A 24,172-nucleotide genomic window follows, 5' to 3' on the forward strand; every position below is an offset into this window, starting at 1 on the left:
TTATTTAGCTGGCGAGGTGGAGGATTGGCTTGCAGCGCTCGACTTCTCGCCCGATTTCTCATCGACAATCGGTAATGACTTGAGAATACCGTGGACCTCATCGGCAACCGCCATCAGAACGAACTCGTACTGCTGCTTCGTAGCCACCATACCGGCCCGTTGATCACGTATGTGTTCCAGAGTAGCGGCGATGTCTATTTCCTTGGCACCTTTGGTCATGCGGTTGAGCACCATGTCGATCAAGCAGTAGGTGCCCGTTCGACCAGCCCCATCGCTACGGCAAATATATCGTTCATTGCTTTAAACGAGCTCTTGCTTGAGCTTTCGAGGAGTCGCGTAGACCGACAAGCGTCAGACTTCGACGAGAGTCGAATAGAAGACTTAAAATGTCCCTTAAAATCGCGCGCATCCGCTTTCCGATTGCCAAAAGTTACCTGCAGTGAACGATAATTGGGCAGGACCTGCCCCTGTAGGATTTGTTGACTTTCCTACGGAACTCGAGCAGGGCCTTGGTAGACTGGGGTACGCCGTCCTGTGGCCAAGAGAGGAAGTGGAACTGCGTGACCGTACGCGTCTCAGTGGTACGCAGATTCTTCAAGTAGAACGAGCGCACGAGGTAGTCATCGCACCAGATGTGCTCCGAGACGAGGTGGACCTCGAAGATGTGGTAGAGTTCGGAGCCCTCGTCGGGCCAGTAGCGATGACACGTGGCTTGACCCACCTCGGTCAGGCGATTTAGCATTATAATGACGACGCTGCCCTGCTCCCACGCGAGCTGCCAGAAGTCCGCAGTCGTCCGAGGCAGTGGTCCCTGAGTCGCTATGTAAGCCGGATTGCGCGGGTCGTGGTCAGTCTGTGGGCCAAAATAAACTTGCTTTTTTCTCTTTGTGCAGGATCAGCCGCGTATAATCCTGAGTTGTAATGGCCGGAGTGCTTAAGTAATATTAATCGATCTTTAAATTTGGTTCATAAGGTATATAGGCTTACCAATTCGTATATCTCTATTCTCGATTAAATATTGCTTTATATGCGCAATCGTGATATTTGTTACGCGACACGTATTCTTTAACTTCGTATTATTTTATTAAGTTGATGCAAATTATTTAGATCATTAAAATAGAAATATGTACGTCACGAAGCTGTCACTTAAAAGTAAAAATAGTTTCTAAATGATGATTGTAAAGTACGTATGAATAATTTCACATCAAATAAAGAAGTGAAATGTTTCAATTCAGATTTTTTTTTTTTTTTTTTTTTTTTATAGGGAAAAAGCATATAAACGAGTTAAGAAAACAAACCGTTTATTTAAAATCAACATGAATTTGAACGAGCATATTCTACAAGATATATATATATATATATATATATATATATATTCTATATATACATTCTATAGATGTGCATATATTCTATATATACATACGTGCATTTATAATTATTGGAAATGTAGATTGACTTTATTAATAAAAAAAAAAATTGAAATCTCAAAGGCAATACGTATAATCTTTGTTATAAATTTATGCAAATAATATAAATTTTCAACCGAATTTGAAAAAAAATCGGTAAGAATACAATTACCCTTTTTATCTAAATTATTTTTAAAAAATTTGCAAAATTTATATATGTCTATTTATATTCACAAACATATTAATTATATGCAAACAACTTTGTAATTAATTAAATGCATATTTCAGCATATGTTTACACAGGTGTGCAAGCGCATGCACGTGTATATATGTATATAATGTGTATATAATAATTTATGTATATAAGATAATTGTTTGCATTTTAATATTTACATTATGTGCATAGACGCACGCATGTATGCATATATGGATTATATATATATATATATATATATATATATATATTTTATACATATACAACTAATTACTATAACTAATATATTAATATAATTAATATAACTAATTACATAAATTATTACACTAATGAGACAAATATTATAATTTATTTCATTTTCAAGTTCATAAGTAGATAAAGTGAAAGTAATGCTTGATAATGATTGATCATTATATAAATGATTCTTCAAAATGCTCAATTCTGGGTAATGGTAAAAACGAAAAATTAGTTTAAAAATTTTGCAATTAATAAATTGTTTAAGAAAAATGCACGATTTTATACGTTATGCAATGGATAACCTAATAATAAGGATCCGATTAAAAGGATCACCTGTTTTATAGATTCTTGAATTTTTTTAAGTTAATCAATTTAGTCAAAAATATGTTTATATTTGTAATAGAAAGAATACGAACGCCACATAATTTTTTATTATCAATTGAGCCATTTATAGATTTCATACTTCAAGCTATGAAATATACTGCTTTGAAAAAATCCAATGAAATTTAAAAACTCGCTTTCTCATGAATATTTAAGTACTATTCATTTTTACTTTCCATTTTAATGATAAAATATATGGAACTTATATACATAGAACTTCATAAACTGAAAAAATATATGTTAATGGACATTATAATTTGGTTCAAGTAAAATTAACCATTGACTTACCTAAGAAATCTTCTAGACTTTTAAAAATTATATTGAAATAAAACTATATTTAAATATGACAATAGAATTTTCTTAAACTTTATAGCGATAAAGAACTAGTATTTATTTAAGTAATTAAATTCTCAAAGTGTAAATGAATGAACAATTAAAAAAGTATTAATGATAGTATTCAAATACCAATATACTATGTATAAATAGTATGCAAGTTTGTAATTTTTTGGTAGCTTATCCTTTTAATAATTTCGATTATTTTTCTATTTATAAAAACTAAAATATATTTCTCTCAAACTTTTAATGCTTCATGCGTTGTTTTGTTCAAGCCTAACTTTTTTTTTTGCATTTATGAATTTAATATTATAGTGTCTTTTTAGTTTTACTGACTATTCTGAGCAGAGAGAATAACAATAAAAATAAAGTTCATAAAAATAAATTCGAACACTTTTCAAGCGTAGTAATGCTTAGTCATTAATAATTATATTATCGCTTCTAGTTTAATCAAAATTATCAATTGAATACAAATTATTTATTATTTATTAAATTTATTGCATAATATTATTTTATAATAATATAATAATAAATAATGAATTATTATTTATCGTATTATTGTTAGCAATATTATGCAAAGATGTTGAAAAAGACTTAAGAGTAACAATTTCTAATCAGTATTTATCAATGGCTATTATTAAAATGTTGAAACTATTTAATTGAAATAATATTTTATTATATATAATATAAATAATATTTAAATTCTATTAAATCGACTAACAACGAACATTGACTAAATCGAAATTCATTGCAGAGAAGTATGCAATATTTTAAAGAATAAAATAATAAGACAGTGAATAATAATCATGAGTTTTCAGTTAATAATTATTTTGGTTATCTAACGAATTATAACTATACATTTATCAATTCTTAGATTGAAAAATGCAAAATTTTACTTTCCGTACAAAATTTAATTTTTCTGAATTTCTGAACCTTATAAAATATAAAACAACGGTTATTTTTTTTTATATTTGTTCTACAACTTAATACAAGCATCCAATTTCTTTTGAAATAATAATTAAATTAATTCATATATCCATACACAGTCAAAACTCTATTCATTCACGAAATCTAGTTATATGCAAATGCCCTATAGCATTAAAATTCATATTAAAGCAAATAATTAGAAGATAAATGATGTTCAAAGTTTAAAATAGGATTTCTTATAAATTTAAATATTATCAAGTACATAGTCATAGTACGTTAACAAAAAGTGCATTTTAACTTATAATTAATTTTTTTCATTTATAAATAATAGTTTATTGTTTTCTTAATTGTTATTATATTACTAGTATTCAATGGTTTAAAATTATTTAAAGTTTTTGTATTTATTGTTTAAAGTTTTTTTCAAAGCATTTTCACAATAAAGTCATATAGCATCCATATGCTTTAAATTAACATGAAAATCATTAATATTAACAAATCATAAGTGCGCACGAATTTAATTAGGTACGAATTACATATATAGTTAACGACTGTATCACTGTAATGGTAAAATGATATAATTAAGTATATAAATATTTATTATATTTTGTCGGTTTTATATTGAAAAGAAAGAAAAAACTCAATTCAATTAGAGATATCTTGCAAAAAGGTACAAAAATATTAGTATCACCCGATCAGATTGAAAAGTGCAAATTCTATAAATTGATTGAATAAGCACTAAATTTTCAGGATCTCATATTATTTGTAAATTGGTAGAATATATATTACAATGTGTATTTCATTATTATTATATATATTATTATTTATTATAATAATAATAATAACAAATTGTAATAATATAATATTATATATATATATATATATTCCAATATATATTACAATCGTACGTGTTAAATAAATTTATAATTTTATAAAAATTACAACAATGATAAATGAAAAATATTAATGAAATCTCAAAATTGAATATACAGCGTAAAATTTATTTATATAATGGCTCAAAATACAATTATAACTCTTAAAGTGCGATTCACATGTTTTTATGAATTAAGTGTTATTAAATGTTATAACAATGTTGTAAAATAATTTTGAAAAATAATAATTTCAAATATTTATTGTAGTACTTTACTTTATGTACTTGTAAAATATTCTATATGTAATAATCGGATTGTATAGAAAGATTCAATACTCATAAGCAATAAGAAATTAAAGAAAGAATAGAGTGAAAATCGTACAAATGAAAACGCTTGCACGGTTTTCTTCAGTTTAAAAGTACATCATAAGAAAAATATATTATAAATATAATAAATTAGATATATAATAAATAGATTAATTATGAATAAATAAATGGGAATAAATTAGAGAGGAAGTACTCACAATTGTCGAGGCATTAATGTAATCTGAATTATTGATGTTAGCCAAGTCATTGAGAATGACTCTGGCATGGTCGTAAGGAAGTAGAGCGTCGGATCGATTACACTCTCTATTAACTTCTGCTTCTGCAATGGTTGTTGAACACGGCTCGGCTTCATAAGCACAAAGTGCTGCCCATTCTTCATCAAGCTTCTCTTGATTCTTCAAATGATCCTCCATGTATGACTAAAAACAAGTTACTTTAATGATTAAACTATAGATCGAACGAAGATTCAACGCGCACAAAAGCTATATAATCTACCCGATTCGTATCGAATAAATAAATAACCATAAATTTGTATGCTTATAGGCTTGGTATTTATTGCGAGGAAAATACAAATATCGCTCAAGTTTATCGAAAGATTAATTTTACTATGTGAATAATGTAAAGCAATGGCATTTAATTAAATTATAATATAAGGATAAAAAGTAATCTGTTATAATAGTAAGCAGTTGTTTTATTGACATTCTTAACAAAATTATCTTCTTTACGTGTGCGAGTGATAATAATGTAAATTTACAAAGCGCGTTTGAACATTCTTTTATCCTACGGCTGCGAAACTTACGGTATTACATCATTTCAGACAAAATGATTAAAAGAAATTTGAAATTCTGGATTAATAACTTTTGAATGAAAATTAAGTAGAACTATTTGTTCTACAAAAGATACTATAATTGATATATGGTAATTAAATTTCAAGAATCTCTGCTATCTATATTCCCGAATTTAGACTTTATTATGAACGAATTATGCGAACATATCGTTTGTTAAATATTATAAACATAATAAGCTAATGACCACGCGAGTATTATGAGAAAGTCAGCCAAGCATTCATTAATTGGCTTTCAAACAAATATAATATTAATCGCTCGTTAAGTAATATTATTGTTCATAAACAACAAACAGTTAAACAAATAAAAAAAAGAAACAAACAGTTAAAACAGAGTTCTTATACTTTATCGTCATTATAATATTGTGAAAGGTGCAAGTATATCGATGGAATCCTTCCGTTATAAAATCACTGTAAATCACGATAAGTGCTCGACAAGCGTAAGCAAATAAATGAAACAAGAGAAGCAGTTTTGGTAGAGATACTTTCCAGTGATGCGAATGAAAAAGGTGATAAATTTACGAGAACAATGTGTCCAGTTGATATGTCCATGCTGCTCGGCTGGGGCTCCTCGCCCCATGAGGACGTACTCGACCTCTTGGACTCGCTTTTGCCGGACTCGATGAGCCGACCGAAATCAAAGCCTTTGGGCGATTCCGATAGCTTGTCCGACTGCTTGGCATGCATGCGCGCCCTGCAGAGCTCCTGGTAGTCCTTGGAGGCCTCGGGGTCCGGGGTGCGGAGAGCCGCTAGCTTTGCCCGGGATTTCGCGTGTCGGCGCGCTATTACGAGGATTACGATCGCAGCGGCGCTCACCGCCGCCACACCTGCGGCTACCAACGCCCCAAACATGTTGGAGCTCATTTCCGAGATGCTGGAGACCTCGAGGATCGCTGGCAGCTTCACCTGCGCCATTTGGACACGCGTCATGATAGGGGCGAAGCCGAGAAGTGGCGACCGGAGCGAGGGGGCGGAAAGGAGAGGTCTGCTGAGCGAGTCGGGATTAGTGAATGATTCGTGCTTTTTGTTCGTTGTGCTTATGAAATTTATCTAAGGACGATGAAGTTGATCAGCATAAAAATGAAAACGACTCTTTTTATGATTGACTTTTTTCATGAGTATCATGTATTTATTATGTTACAGATGATCAGTGGCTTAACAAAAATGCTCTACTACGTTGATAATAGTACTATTACATTTTCATTGTCTATCAGTAAATTAATACAAGTTGAATTTTTATTATTGGCAACGAGACGTAGATAGCGAAAAACATAATTTTATAGATTTATTTAAAAAATATACATAGATTGAACATTGAATATTGAATAGTGAGTGTAATAGCATATATATTATTAATTTATAAATCATACATAAATTAATCATTCCCGGATTATATTTCTCTTTAAAACATAACCAATAAGAATATTATAAACTAATTCAATTGTAGAAAAGTAATTACATGTTCTAAATACCATTTAAGTCTCAAAATTTTTATGATTAATTCAATACATCAAGTTAATATTTTACCTTGTCACCAATACCAGCGCGTATCACTTGGATATTGAGTTGATCTTGCAAATCGTTACGTATGCCATCTGTTTGAAATAAGATTTTTAAATAACACTTGTTATAATGAAATTTCCATTGCTATAAATAAGCTCATTATTCATTGCCGATTAAGTTATATATTAACAAAAAAAAAAACAAAAAAAAAAACAAAAAACAAAAAAATTGCCTAGTACTTTGAAGGTACTATTATAGTTTGATTAAGTTTATAAACTAATTTATTAGGAAATTTTTTTTTTTTTAATCGGCATAAAAACGAAAAATGAAAAATATTGTCATATCGAAAGACTAATAATGAATAATAATAATATTGTTGACGAGTTAATTATTTTAACGGGTAGTCGTATATAATTGTATCCTTGTATTAGTGAATGTGTGAATAGTCACGCAGTTAACCTTTGTAATTTTCCTTTAATAGCTCGATGAACATATTTTGACAATTTTCTATACTTACTAATTTTATTAACAATATCGGTAGAATTGTAGTTTTTGCTATTTTTTGGTACTTTAAAAGTTACTTCTGCTCGACCCACGCGTATCTCTTTTAGTTCACCTGACTGGAGTCCAAGTAACGAACCCACCTACGATTAATCGACACTTATAAAAATACATTCCATTAATGGATAATTAATTATAACTAATTGGATATTTGGTATTGGTAATAATTGTTGAAAATAATAGTTTTTAGAATTATCTATTGGCAATTTAAGTTTCATAAGAGAAGCTCACGTATAAATGATAGATTTATTAACTCTTTTATGGAACAAAATTTTTCTTGTCAAAGTGCATATTTCTTTATAGAAATTCAATATATTTATTTTCACTTACAGTATTGACAACAATTTCTCCTTCTGACCATGAATGAAATTCTTGATTAAATTGAATATAAACATGATCGAGATCTACATTTTCATAAGTTTTTGGCGAGCTGCTCACTTTCAGATTATAAATCTCCTTTTTTACTTGTGGTGAATGCACGACTTCGTTACTCTACAAAAATACAATTACAGATGTATTTACGGCATTGAACTAAAATTTAATTAAAATAAACAGGGGGCATTTGATAAGTTTAGAGAAATAAACTTACTTCCTCCGCACTTTCATCATTTATTTCATCACCGAGACCTATAAATTTTTTTCCATTTAATAAAAATGCTCATTAAACAGTAGAAAATTGTAATATTTTCATTTTACGCATACTATTTGGAGACTGTGTCTTAAATGCATAATTATTAGTTGAAAATGGTGGACCAGGTTTCTTTACATCTAAACGCTCTCGTCGCTTGAAACCCGCTAATTCTCGCCTCCATAGCATGTCGTCGAAGTCGTTGTTGAGAGTTACGTCATCATATTCTTCTATAAATAATTTTCAAGTTATATTTTCATTACGCTTTCAATATTTCATACATTATTATGTCTTTTAAAATTATTATTAAAACACAAATTAATTAAGAATTAGGATAATGATACCTTTTTATGGTAGTTATTACAGCTAACATAATTATTCTAATTTTCTTATAATTGAAAACGGGTGTATAACAACTCTATAATTAGAAAGCATATAATTTAATAATTGATCGGACTATATTACAATCAAATAAACTTTTAATTTATATAATTAAAATGACATTAATTTAATATCAATCTTAAGAAAATGGAATGCTTTTAATGAAAAAAAAAAAAAAAAAAAAAAGAAGAAAAGAAAGATCTTTTGTTTAAATATGTTTTTGGAAATTTTTAATTAAAAAATTATCAAATAGAATATTTCAATTCCATTTAATTGTACAAATCTATTGTATAGGTTATGTAATTAAATGGTTATTAAAACCATTACGATAAGTAAAAATCTACATAAAATTGTTACATATAATATTTCATTACAAAAATATTTCATTTAATTTTTATGATATAAAAATAAGTGGAAAATAAGTGATCAACCTGAGGTTATAATTAAAATACATAAAGACAGCAAGTACGATATACAAGTGAGATGGAGTTGAAATGTTTTCATTAGAATTTTAATTACAATACACAATTGCTAGAAGTATATTCAAGTCGATTTTTACTTCAGAATAGCTTAAAATATAGCCGAACTTCGTTACGACGGGAAACAAGGTTATTGGACTTATGCTATTAAGAAAGTTGATGACGTAAAATTATATTCTTATATTGTAAATTATTGTAAATTATACGATTTATAATGTGCACATTATTTTCATTGAATAAACTTTATTTTGTATGCTTTGTAAAAATAATTAATATTAATTAATGAATTTCGAAGGAAAGTATCGTATAAATCACATTTAAGGTATCGATATTTTCTCGGTGATAATCTCTCTGTTTCCCATCATTATTTTAGAGCTGTTTATTATCAGATCTGTAGTATGTTTTTATTTGTCCATATATAAAGGGGATCGATAAAACCTACGTCATTAAGAACTTACGCCCGTACATTGTATTTCAAACATTAATTTTCGTACGTAATGAAAAGCATTTGTTAGTTAGAATTATATGCCTTAAAAGGATTTTCATGTATAAAAATAAACTACATTTTATTTTTAACATTTTTTTTTTAAAGATTTTTACGAGACGGCAATTAGATTTTACATGATTTAGACTTTTATTATCAATTAGTATCGTTAAAGTTCTTAGAGTGCTGAAAAAAGAGCAATTTTTAAAACAAACTTGTTAAAGTCTTTAATGCACTGGATTTAAAACATCATTTTAATCTTTATATCAGACTAAATATATTTAAATAATTATCGTTATATAAATTTATTATGTTCTTAGCATTATATAATATTGATAATTAAGAGGTTGGCATTGAAAAGCTATAACATGAGCAATCGAACAAGTACTATTTATTTTTCATATTTAATATTGTCCTTTTATTTATTACTAATACCTATATACGTGATATTCATTTATTGATATTTAATATAATAATTTTAATGAGTATGATGAAATAACTGAACGTAATTCAGTAAAATGTGTATGTAATGTGGATCCAACTAATATATATATATATATATATATATATATATATATATATATCCTTTCTATAAAATCTTCCTTTCCACTGCCAACAAAGTCATTTACAAATATTATTTTTAACAATTTAAACTATAATTATATTTTAACATAATTACTTGCAACTATGCTCCTTTACTATTCATTTATGGAAATTTTAAATATTATTAGATATTACTGTAAAAATTGTAATAAATTTATGTAAATTAAAAGCCATCTCCAGCGCAAATAATTAAATGTTAATTAAAAATTTGCATAAAAAATTAAATTTTCGAAAAAATGACTAAAATTATAAATACCGTTACATTACTAAAATTCGATAGAATTTAAATATATTAACATATGATAAAGGTTACTTACTATATAACCGAATTTTTAGAAGTAAATTTCAAACATAGAGTATTCAGTTATTTTATGACAAATTTAATATTACAAATGAAATAATTTTTTCATAAAATTCCCGAAAATTATAAAACTAAATATATTTAATAAATATTTTGAATATCGAACATCTTATTAAATATTAAATATAAATGTAATTAAATAAATTATTGATTGAATTAATAGGTTATATATTTTAGGGAGATATTTATTTAGCAAAAGGAAATTTTTTTTCTTTCCACGAGTCTAGACATAATAAATAACAGCAATTTTTAAATTAATTTTGTATTTTCTCTACATACAATAATAAAGAATTTTCGCACAAATGCGGCTAATGATAAAGTAATTTTTATAAACAAATTGTTTATTGTACACGAATCAAATGTCTCATTTGCTCACCTGGTCTAATGATACCCCGCCTAAAAGGAAGCGTAGTACCACCTTCGCTGAACATTTCACTTTGGTCAGCCAACGAATCAATTATCGTTCTATCGATGGGATTATTATTGATAAAATCTCTATCATCTACTATTTCGTCGTCGATGTAGTCGTCGTTGTCGTCGTTGTTATGAATCTTTTCATCCCGATGATCCAGAAAATCAATACCCTTCGGCTCACTTGGGCTTTTATATTTCCTAGAGAAGGTCTTCTCGTAGTCATGAAACTCGTCTTTCATCTTAACAGGTTTTTCATTATTGGGTAGAAACTCCAATTGATCATTATCCGAATCTTCGTATAAATTTGCTTCGCTGCTTAAGAAATCTCGAAGAGCTTCTGCATATTCTCGTGGAATTGCGTAATTTTCTTTTCCGTATGCCAAAGGTGGAGAATCATCCATTGACTTTAAATTTAAAGATCGTGAGCCTCTACGGTAAACTGCATGAACATATGTAAATACAAAATATTATGAAAATTTTTAGATTTCATATGAAATTTTTATTTTAGTTCGTGTATAAAAATACAACTCTATATAATCAATATATGTTTCATATGAATTTCCTATGGTTTACAACTAGCCGACAGTTAAATTCAAATTGCCAAAAAATATGAATTACTTATTAAAGTAACTATAAATAATGTATTTCAATGGTTTACTAGTGATATTTTAATATAACTTTCATTGTATATAATCGTAGAGCATATCTCGCATATAAAAAACTTTCTACATTGCAGTTTAAGACAAAGTGAATAATTGAAGAAGGATTAATGATACCGTGCCCGTAGCCTCTTAGCATTCAGCAAACTTTAAATAGAATTTTTCTAAAATTATTCGCAAACTAGAATGTCTTAAAATTATTATATGATTTTGCGTGCTTTTTAGGGGCTGTAATCATCCCGTAACCCCCTTGAGTCACCATCGAAACAGTTGCTCTGCTATTCTAATGGATTCTCGCGACTAATGACTGAGAAACCTGCAAGAGGCCGTCCACCAAATTCCATATATATATACACACATATATATATAAATTTGCGTTTTTGCACAAAAAGCATATTGTGGTAATCTGTGTACCATGTGCGAGAAATTCTGGGTCTGAAATTTACACTCGGCTAAACTGAAAAATGCTTTGTTATGTTGCTGGCTCGTTTTCCTTAGGTTGGGTTGGATTATCAAGCGGTCAGCACAACCTTTATTAATAGATAAGCACCAACTATCTCGATGATGGCCCATTGCAAGCCTACTATCTTGCTTGTTTTAGATAAAAAAAAAAAATAAATAAAAATAAAGGGTTCTTACTTAGCGTATTTATAATGCGCGATAAAATATATTTTTAAAAGAGGATTGTGTCAAATGTTAAAAAGATATAACGACGTACGTGTTCGTATGAATCATTAGTAAGCGATGGAAATACAAATATTGTTCAAATGCTTTTATTTCATTTCATAGTAATGTGTACATATATATATATATATATATATATATATATATATATATGCATGTTTACATATACGGTCGGTTACCTATTTATTAATTTTTAGAAAGTTATATTAATCGATCGATTTTGAGTATTTGAATGTATTTGATTTTAATGATATCATTATTATATCATCTCCTTGTCAAACATATATTATAAAACTTTAATTATTTGAAATAAAGTGTAATTAAAAAGAGTAAGTAAGAGTTTTCAGAAACTAAAATTATTACCAAGTTTTTATTTTCCGAGTACTTTAATATTTTACAACTATGAAAAAATTATAATCTTATTTATATATAAATATATTTTATATAAATTACACTTATTTATATTTGATATACATATGTATATATATATATATATATATATATAACATTACAGTGTAATAATGATGAAACAGATAAAATAATTTTTGTAATAAACAAATTTATAAAAATATATTAGTAGCATTATTCTTCTTGATTGGTTCTGCATTTTGTATCATTTATTGATTTTAGTAAATAATGATTTACAATTAACTTTATACTAATATATTATTTCTATATTTAATTATTTTTTATTATGTCTTACTAATATTTGTCGATTCGTTTACATTTTCTCTTTGAAAGAGTTATTACAAAAGCTGATATATTTGATTAATTTTAACTTATTTATGTTCGTAAAATTTCTAATAATAATGACATGCATAAAAAATTATAAAGTTTAAATCAATTTATTTATAATTATTGGGATATGAATTATTGGTAAGTGATCAATCTTTTACTTTTATGTTTAAAATTTAAATAAATATTTCAAACCGTCAAAATCAGCATTCTTGCATATAAAAATAATTAATACTAAAAGCATATTTTATGTGAAAATGAAATTAATCAGTCTTTTTAGTAAATATATCGAGAAAGTATAGAAATCGATTTTACTTTGTATGTACTTAACAAGAATCTCTAATATATGAACTTAAATTGGACAAACAAAGTAACTAAATGTACAAACCTTCTGTAGGATTACCCAAAGCACCTAATTTATCGTAAAAGCTCTCGTCGTAATCATCAAAGCGATCTGCTTTTCGTCTCTCTTCAGCAATCTTCTGCTTCATATCTGGTGGGTAATAAAATTCATCGGCGAATTCCCCGTGCGGATTTATTTTACTCGGTGTAAATTTCACTATGGCTATTGGCTCGACAGCCTAAAGTAAATAATTTCATCGAATTTATTTAAAATTAAATTTTCAATAGGTAATATGCAGTTGATTGCAGAAATATTGCATTTTTTTATTTTTATACAAACATTTATATAAATATTTATATAAATACAATATTAAATTTAACAACTTTTGTATTTGAACTAAATGAAAATTGGTTGGTTCAATGTACAAAATATATTATATTTATATTATTTATATTATATTTATAATATATTTATATTTATTCTATATATCAATTATATTTTTTATCAATATATTTATTAGTAAACAATATAAAACTTCATTATGGCTTTCTACTGAAATTGATTATAATTTTTTTAGGCATATCGATAAATATTACTGATTATACGATATTTTTTAATATGCAACTGCAAATATAATCAAAAAATTATTATTATTTTAATGATATTTTACTTTTACTTTGTAAGTAACTTTTTATTTTTAGCAAGAAAAAAGTAACAAATGAATCTCAATGTACTATCTCTATATAAATCAAGAAATGTTAATTCATTTATAGTGAATTGATCTGTATATACTGCTGTAGCGTAAAAAAATATTTTGTTAATACAGAAAATCGTATAATTAATCGTATAAAATCGTGAATAATTTCATTTTAATTAGAATTTACATTTTTAAAGATACATTTTCATGAAACTTTTAACAAATTATTTATAACGAAACACTGCATTTACAATTGAACAATTTATTTATAATCAAGATATTTCAAAGCTAAATTTAAATTTAGAGAGAAAAGTAATACTTTGTTTTGAAATTTTTAAAATTAGTATTTAAAATTTTTTACATTATTAAAATGAAAAATTAAGTAGAATTATAAACTGAAATTATAATATAATTTTCTAAAATATTTATAATAAACTTGTGTCATAATCTTATTTAAAAAAATTTATTTTATTAATGCTATATACTACTATTAATATTATATATGAAAATGGATAAGTATTTGTAAATTGTATATGTTTGTACTAATCAATTTTTTAAACTTAAATATGCTTTAAAATAAAATTAAAAATATTGATTAAATACATTAAAATCATTATGAATATTGTTAATATAATGTAATTAGAATTTTTTATATGAATAAAATGATTTTTTATATTAATGCAATTATTACTTAACATTGAAATGCATCAATTTATTATAGAAAATATATTTTCTTATGATTATCTTAACTTATCCTATGATATTATCTTATACAGCAACAAAAATTTATTTTAATAAAAGATAATTATAATACGTTTTTGTAACTAGTAACTCTTATTTATAAACAAATTATATATTGCATCATTTACAAAACACTTGAAACATTTGAAAGAAACAAGTTATTTAATTAATTTATTATTATATATGTATATTATGTTTTCAATTGTATATGTAATAGCACCACTATAAATACAAATTTATATATACAAAGTAAAAGAAAAACTTTACCCTGACACTTTCGATATCATTGTTATCAATTATCTCGTTCTCTTCGTCATAAATATCTTCATCTCGAAATTTCAAATTTTTGCAGAGATGTTCAACATCGTTGTTCAATCTATAATTTATTTAAAACGTTAAAAATTGTATTGATTCAAAACACATATCAATAGTTAATAGCCATACCATCTTAGTTAATACAACATGAATTTCATTACATAATAGACTAATTATATTTTCAATGAATAGCAAATGCATAATATTCGCTGGCAAGTTCAACTTCGGTCTAAATATTTACCTGTAACGAAGATCGTCAAGTAATATTTGCATGATGCATTGCGTATAATCGTGCGACCACTTGTAGCCCTCATGCTCCAGTCGTTCAAGTTGCATACGTAATAATTCCAGCTCTTCTGGCTCTAAATCGTACCTGGAAGTTTGAGTTCTATGTGAGTAGCACATATAGGTACATAATCAATAAATCAAGAATTGTGGACGATGTTTTGATATCCCGACAGTTGATTATTAATTGAATTATGTTTAATTACATACTGGCGTTATTTCGGTGGGTTTAAATTCTCAATAATTGCATGAAGGTTTATCGGCAATGATATTAGAATAATTATTATATATAAGTAGCGTTATATAGGTATTGTACACATAATATAATTGTAAACCAATATTTAATCTAAATTCAATATAAAGTTTGTTTCACGACAATTTTCTTTTCAGTATTATAAGCCTTATTCAATATTATCCTTTTCTTTAAATAAAATATTTTCTATGATAATTTTGCAATAGGTAAGTTCGATATGATGTTATTTTATTCTTATAATATAATTTTATATTCGAATTTGTCAAGCGATACATAATATATGCTATAAGTTATAATTCTGAATAAATATAGATTTTTTATAACAGCAGATTATATTAGTAAAATTATTATATATATATATATATATATATATATATATATATATATATATATAAATTATGTATTATGTATAAATAAATTCTTTTTTATCTGAATTGATTTTGTGCATTTTATTTAATACATATTGTTCATTATTATCTTACTAGTGTTTTTAATATTAAATGTGTTATGGATGGAATTACGTATTAGCGAAATGGAAGACAAAATTTTACGATAATGGCATAATTCTGTTAGCATGTTTTAAAATATTTTTATAACCTTTTAAGGCAAGTAACAAAAAATATATACTTACTGATATAAATCTTTCTCTAGTGCATCATCACCAAGTTCTATACATCGTCCAAATGCTAGATCTATAAAAATAACCAAATCTTAAATTTATTTACATTTTTGTCTTTCAATTCTTACCATTGTAACAGCTTTCCACTTCTGATTTACACAGGTTCGTACTAAACAAGCAACCTAAAAAAAAATGTCATTATGGATGTAATTATACCATTATGTAAGTTAATTAAATTATGCATATGCAAATTATTTGATAATCATAATTAATGAGGATTAATTATGAATTTTTAACCGTATGATCCTCTTTTACCTTATAAAATTATATTAACTAAATACTATAGTAAATGAATATAAAAATGTTTCCCTCGTAATATGAAATAGTCGAAATGTAAAATATATTACAACAGTTTCAGTTTAATATACTACCAAATAAATATTTATGAAATACCCGTTTTTTAATAAAAGCGAAAATATTTTTTAATCAGCATACGGACAATCATCACGTTTAAAATTTATTTTGACTAAAAAGTAAAATTTATTTAGGTAATACTACTCGCAGTAAAAATATAGGATTAACAGAAGTTGACAACTTGTTAAAGAGTTGTATTGATAAAAATAAAATTAATTAATTATATAGAATCAAAATTGAAATGATTTTAATGTTCTAATTAGAAATTTAGACAGAAAATATTTAAAAGAAAAGGAGAGCGAACGTATAGAGAAATTACAAAGTTGAAAGTAATAAACCAAAAACCTTGGAAGCAAGCCACTAGTACACTTAGAATTGCATATTGTTTGCTAAGTGAGATTCAGTGTTTATTGTGCGATACGAGGAAACGGTACGTGAAAAATATTGAATATTTCTTCTCTTTTTGTTTCTGTATTATATTGCAAAGCGATTTCATATTACTTCTAACCAATTATAATGATACTTTATTTATCAATATTACATTGGACACTATTCATTTTTACTTTACGAAACAGACAGTCAATTATCTGCGATTACGTGTTATTGGCTTAATTAAAGACAATAAATATTAATGAAAGCAAAATCAAATCAATTTAATTTATTTATTTACAAAAATATTTTTAGATAAATTGTTGAAACTCAATAATAAGCAATAATGAATTTTTTTTTATTAAAAATATATTTGTCAATAATCTATTAAAATGCGTAGTTTAAAAATTCATCTGTTAATAAGAAGATGAACATTTTTTATTGTAAAAATATTGTAATAGAAATGTGTGAAAATAATTTTTATAATAGATTCATATTATAAATTCATGTTATAAGCTTTATATGCTTATTTTATATGAGATCCATTAATTATACACAAATTAATGGTACTTTTAATAATTATATAGTTTTTGAAAATATATATATAAGTATACACTTATAAGTGTTTCAAAAATATTTTCTTTTAAATATATATATATATATATATATATATATTTAGTAATGTTACAAAATTAAGTGAGATATATCACATATTCTTTTCAAAACACTAAAACTTTCTTTAAATTATATGGTAATTTTAATTGAAGGAAGACAAAATTTTATATTATGTAAATAAATTTCGCAAAACATATGCATAATAAATAATATAAAGTATAATTTCGCAAAAGCTTTGTTGCTAATCGGAAACATCTTGAAATATTCGTTGAATATGAGGAAATAAATATTGAAGCTAAATTGAGCTATTATTTTGGTTTTCAAAATCCACTAGAGTTACATTTATATATATGCCAACGGTATTCTCTAATAGAACATTATAAATATCTATGTAATTACATCATTAAATATTTTTATATGTCCATTGAAAGTTGTTAAATAAAATATGTTTGTGTATATGCTTATGCTTTTAGTCGAGATAAAAATAGATTTCACTGAATGTTCGAAATTTTCATTTAATAAAGGTATAATAAATATATACAATGAAAATAATTTGATTAAAATATTTTATATTATGAAAAATCGGATGGTGATCATCTTTAAATCCATATCTGTATACATTAAATGGGAACACAGTTGCAATCTTTTTATTATTCATCATTTGTTAAAACTTGCATTCTTACATATTATTTCTGTGAAATTGTGGAGAATTTCTGACAAATACATCTTTTTGCCTTGAGAATTATATCAAACATTCGCTGATCGAATCGCTAAATTGGAAAGCAATTTGATAAAGCGAAACTCAAATAAGCCTTAGAGCGCAGGCGCATCGACAAGGGAGATATTCGCGCTGGATTACATATCCACCCTATAGATGCCTATAGATTGGATTTCTTAGGAATGAATTCAAGTGTGATGCTGCGATAACGGAAAAATCCTAGATGACTCGAAGCACGCGTGAGAGATCGAATGAAATGGACGATTTTATCTATTTGAAATTTATTCCGTGTTTTCAAGAAAGAAAAATTTTTGACGCTGAAAAAGTGAATAAATCGTATCTGTAATTTCTGATTTGTTTTCAATTAAAATTATGTAGCTTGTACTTGTTTATATTTGAATATCGATATACATTTTCAAGAATTAAGCAAGTAAAATAAAACCCTAAGTCACGAAAAACTTTATGTTTTTACTTTACAATGAATACCTTCGAATTTCAAATTTTTTTTTAAGGAAAATCATGTAGAAAAGGAAAATATTGAATAAACGGAAAGCAAAATATATATTTTTCAATGTTTTTGTTTTACTATTCATCATTTTGCTTTTGTATGGTTAAATTTTCAAAGAACTTTAACTATATCTAATTAGGTACGGATATGAGCATTTATTTATAAGAAATAATTAATTTTTAATAAATATTGAAAATTTCAATTTAATGACAGTAGTAAATATATTCAGTCAAATAAAATAACACGTTTATTATATAATTTTATAAATAGAATAAAATCAACGGGTCCTTTCATCATTCTGCGCTTGATTTATTAAAAATTACTGTAAAATATTATTGAATATGATTTTCATCTGAAATTACAATGATTAAAAACAGTTTCAGTATATTTTTAAGTATATTTTTATACATATGAAAATGCTTATAAAATTAAATTAATTGTAGCACAGTTAATATAATATTAATTTTAAAATTCTTGTTCATACAAACAGATTTTCTATTCGATACTTTTATTTTTAGTAAAAAGAGTTTTTTTAGTATGATTTTGTTACATAAATATTAAATTTTGTATAATTTATCAAAATAGAATTTTTAAAATCACTCCATCTTGTTTTTGTATATATGTTCATGCTTATGTTATAAATATTTGCTCGTAAAATATTTATGTTTTGTATAATACGTATTTTGAAAATTCTTTTAAATAAATTTTAATCATTCATTATTCTATTTATTATAACGATTTAAGAATTCTAAAATTAAAAAAATTCAAATTACCATACTTTTGTAAATAATTAAAAAAAAATTGAATAATTGTATATTTTATTTTTTTATGTTTGTAATATAATAATGTAATAATAATTGTAATATAATTGTAATAATAATGTAATATTAAATGATATAATAATGAATGTATATGTTAAAATTTCGAAAATTCAAACACAGTTTTGATTTTAATTTTATTTCTAACTATACTGTAATTTGAGGATTAACAAAGAAAAAATTATTAACAATATTTTCAAATATTTACTATTAGTACTTATTAACTTTAAATTTTTAAATGACATTAAAATCTAGAAATTAATAATAAATAACAATAATATCTAAGAAATATGGATTTGAAAGGACTAATTTGTAATAATTGTTAATTTTAATTAACAATTATTCTATTTAAATAAATTAATTTCCTTATTTGATCCTATAGTAGCTTCATTTGCTTTCATAATATTTGTTATTCTAAAAAGTTTCTATACTCATATGAGGATGTAATAAGAACTTAATTAAAAATTATTTGTAAATCAAATATCATTCTCAAAAATGAAAATAATTTTATAACTCTCATAAATATATATTTTTTATATATCTATCTTAATCTATATGCTTATAATCGATATATATTAATTCCACTATAGATGTGTGTATGCACGCGCGTGTGTGTATATATATATATATATATATATATATATGTGTGCGTGCGTGCGTGCGTGCGTGCGTGTGTAATTTTTTTAATGTGACAGCATTTCGAACATATAATTTATTTTATAATAATAATATATAATAATATAATATATAAATTATCGATTAAGATATATATATATATATATATATAATGCAATTTAGATAACACAATTTTATTTTTACACAATTATATTATTCTATAATTCAGTGATATGCTTAATACAAATGTAATTTCTATTTTGTACGAATTGACATATCATTAATTAAACGATAAAAATTATATTTTCATTTAATAATGTATATCGGAAGTGTCATATACTTCACTCCTCGTATTTAAATTATAATTTGCAATAATTATAATATACTCATTAAAAGTCACTATAAATGATTATATATAAGATTTCCATTACATAGAAAACTAATAAATGAAAACCAATTTGTGGAAGCTACATTTATTTGAAATAAGATTTAATTTCATATCGTATATTTGCTTTTCGGATTAAGTCTTGATTTATTATACAGGAAGAGTCGAACTATATCAATAACAATAACCAAATCAATAATAATCAAAAGGAAAAATAATGATAAGTACGATAATTGTACGATAATAATTTATTGTGTTATTACAGACACTCAAAGTATAACCATTTCAGTCAAATTGACCCGGTTAGTCATAACAAATGTTTGGAAATTACATTAAGTCCATTTGTAAATAAAAATACGACCGCATTAAGAGACACTAGTTTGGAAGTTAGAAGTCAAGGTTGTGGAAAGAGTATTAGGTATATAAAAATAATAAAGAAGATGAAAAGTAAAGAACAAGCAATTGCTTTTAAATAGATTAAAAAAATTGAGAGAAAACATTGTCAGCAATACCCTTTGTAAATATCTGCTACTATTATTAGTTCATTTTATTCTATTTAAAACATTATGTAAATGAAAATAATGCTTTTCCCATTGAAAAAACTTGATATAATTACATTACATAGTTACAAGTAAATTTTAAAGTACATAGTAAATTTTATTGGAAACAATATGACATTTGCGCGTAAATATCTTTTTAAAACACTTAAATGAGAACCTTTCAATAAATATGCAGAAATTCGAAAAGTTAGACAGGTTTTAGAAATATGATTTGTTAATTACAAAGATGGAACATAATGGATCGATAACAAAGAAGTTTCAAGGTAATTTTATTTTATCAAGATAATTGCATTTCGTTGTAAGAGAAGATGATCCGCTAAGTTGCTATTTATTATAGGAGCATGACAATTTATTAAACAGTATAGTCTGAAAGGGTTTCATTTACATGATAAAAGTATAAAAATATATATCAATTGTGTGACTTTGAAGGCAAAAATCGTCTTAAAATAATACATTCAAAATAATAAAGGTAAGAAGAAGGACCTGAGTAAATTAAAAAGGAAAGCCCCATACAGCTAGAAGATAAGGCGGTGATGATAAGGAGCTACAATGATTTGGTGAAATAATGGAAAACGCCGATGGGAGTATAAAGTTAGAAGACAGAGAGGGTTGGAGATGAAGGCGGCGATTGCGTAGGATGCGCGGCTCAATAACTGCTGACTTGGCGTCGTCGGCGCATCTGCGCTTGCGTATCCGTTGGGAAATACACTTTTAGGCGGGAAGCCGTTTGTTTTTCTTTTTTGTTTTTTTCTAGCTAAGACGCGATTTCGCGAATAATATTACCAGAATCTTATCCAATCCATGTTATCCAAGAGTTCCACAGTAGGCCGTCCGATCGAGTGTGAAGAAGATGCTTCACTTATCTCGGCTCTTATGTCACTCCGGGATCCTTACTTTTACGACGCACATCGTATTGCCTTTGATAAACACGAGACAGGTTTTCACGCGTTTTGTGTCGGTCTTTACTTTCTAGCGGCACTATGTTTATAGAGATATATGTGGGACGGTAATTGAGTTTAAAGATTAACGATATATCCGAGGGACAAGCGAATTCTCACGCTTCGATTCTACTAGCCGTTTCATCTTCCTATTAATTACAGCGCGAGTATAGTTAATGGTGTACACAATTCGCTTAAAACTACTGGGTTTCACATATTTTGCTTTAGGCCATTACTTCATATAAGTTGGACTTTAGATTTAAATACTAATGTAGTTCTCTAGTCTTGTCTTTATGAATTACATTGAAACTACTGTCTGCTAGTTTTACTTGTTTTACTTGTTAAATACAATATATATATATATTTTTTTTTTCATTTATGTGAAATATAGTATTAAAAATATGAAATATTATTTGTAGATTACAAACATCATATTTTATTGATGTATATTGCAAAATATGCTGAGACGCAATAATCAATTTATTGTTTATTACGAATGATTATTCATAAGCATGTAAAATACTATTAATTTTTAATACCCAGCTATATTTACAATTTAATAAATAATGTAATTATCTAGAAACTGCTTTAAAAGAAAATTCTATTGTTATAATGTTATGTAAATGGAAAAATTTAATAATATAATTTTTTTATAATTTCATTTTGTTTAAATAATGTACAGACATTTGATTAAATAGATGAATTGTTATTTTTCATAATGTGTAAATTTCTGATAATGACAGATAATTTTAGTCGATTACATAGCACCCAATATTATTTGAAATTCGATATTAATTCTACATTATTATTTAAATTAGTGAATATATTTCCTAAACTGGTAATTTGATACTTTACACCATGAAATTCCTTTTAATGATATGATTTTACCCGCATCCTATCAATGAATAAATTAAAGAAATTTCAAATTTTTACTGAAACATACATATATATATATATATATTTATTCATATACATGATATTTGAAACTCATAAAGTTATAATTTACAGATATTATACTGCACCCTATACTATAAACCTATACCATAATACATTTTGTAACATCTGCAGATTATAACTTTATGAATTTGAAATTAGCATTGTATTAAAATGACTGAATAAAAGTTTCAAATTCTGAATATATTACTTGCGCGTGTGAAAATAATATTTCTCAGAATTGTAATGTCACGTACGTTATAAAAATTAAATTTTTTTGATAAAGCATTCGGTCGCAATAGTGCAGTAGTTTATTAAATATAAAGTATTATTTTATAAATCACCTACTATTAAAAAATTAAATCATTGTTACTAATAATAATCTTAAAATTGAAAATATTATTATTTTTTAATTTCATCATACATACACGCAAAATTTACATTTAATACTAAGCCAAATGGGCTGAATATAAATTTTATTTGGTAGCGTTTAAAATTGTATGTCAAGTGTTTATGCATTAATTACTTATGAATATCCTATAATGGCATGAATAAAATTAATTGATTTACAAAATTAAAATGGAGATTTAAATATTGAACTGCATTAATAATTCAAAGCAAAGATTTCAAAATTAAACAAAATTTTTTTTCAAATGTTAGTTAATTGAAAATTCCAATACTATGTACAGAGTAAATTCATTTAATTACAGGAACATAAATTTTTTTAAAAAATTTCATTTTGAATTATTTTTTTGTTTATTATGATATATATATATATATATATATATATATATATATATATATATATATATATATATATATATATATTTTGTATTAGTAATATTAAAAAAAAGTGATTTTTTTTAATTTTATCAAAAATTTAATTTGTTTCGTATTCATAAATTTCTAATTAGTGTATTATAATTAGTCATATTATAAATTTTCTATTTTCAGCAAAAATTTAATAATTTTTTTATTCATATATTTAAATTATATAATTTAAAATTACTTTGTTCT

The 24,172-nt window shown here is 25.4% G+C and overlaps 1 protein-coding gene across 1 annotated transcript in view; it reads right to left on the bottom strand.

The window, feature by feature from the left end:
- IA-2 (tyrosine phosphatase IA-2) overlaps nt 1–24,172 on the bottom strand; it is a 35,899-nt gene continuing 11,727 nt past the window's right edge. The window contains exons 3-16 of the mRNA XM_011502302.1: nt 16,411–16,464; nt 16,295–16,355; nt 15,367–15,498; nt 15,078–15,186; nt 13,418–13,610; nt 10,914–11,390; nt 8,269–8,459; nt 7,932–8,093; nt 7,558–7,684; nt 7,065–7,132; nt 6,060–6,443; nt 4,891–5,112; nt 435–853; nt 1–274 (exon numbers count right to left, since the gene is read on the bottom strand). Of these exons, the coding sequence (XP_011500604.1) occupies nt 1–274; nt 435–853; nt 4,891–5,112; nt 6,060–6,443; nt 7,065–7,132; nt 7,558–7,684; nt 7,932–8,093; nt 8,269–8,459; nt 10,914–11,390; nt 13,418–13,610; nt 15,078–15,186; nt 15,367–15,498; nt 16,295–16,355; nt 16,411–16,464 (2,873 nt within the window). The remainder of the gene's footprint in view (nt 275–434; nt 854–4,890; nt 5,113–6,059; nt 6,444–7,064; nt 7,133–7,557; nt 7,685–7,931; nt 8,094–8,268; nt 8,460–10,913; nt 11,391–13,417; nt 13,611–15,077; nt 15,187–15,366; nt 15,499–16,294; nt 16,356–16,410; nt 16,465–24,172) is intronic.

Source organism: Ceratosolen solmsi, unplaced genomic scaffold, assembly GCF_000503995.2.
Source record: "Ceratosolen solmsi marchali unplaced genomic scaffold, CerSol_1.0 scaffold31, whole genome shotgun sequence".
NCBI lineage: Eukaryota > Metazoa > Arthropoda > Insecta > Hymenoptera > Agaonidae > Ceratosolen > Ceratosolen solmsi.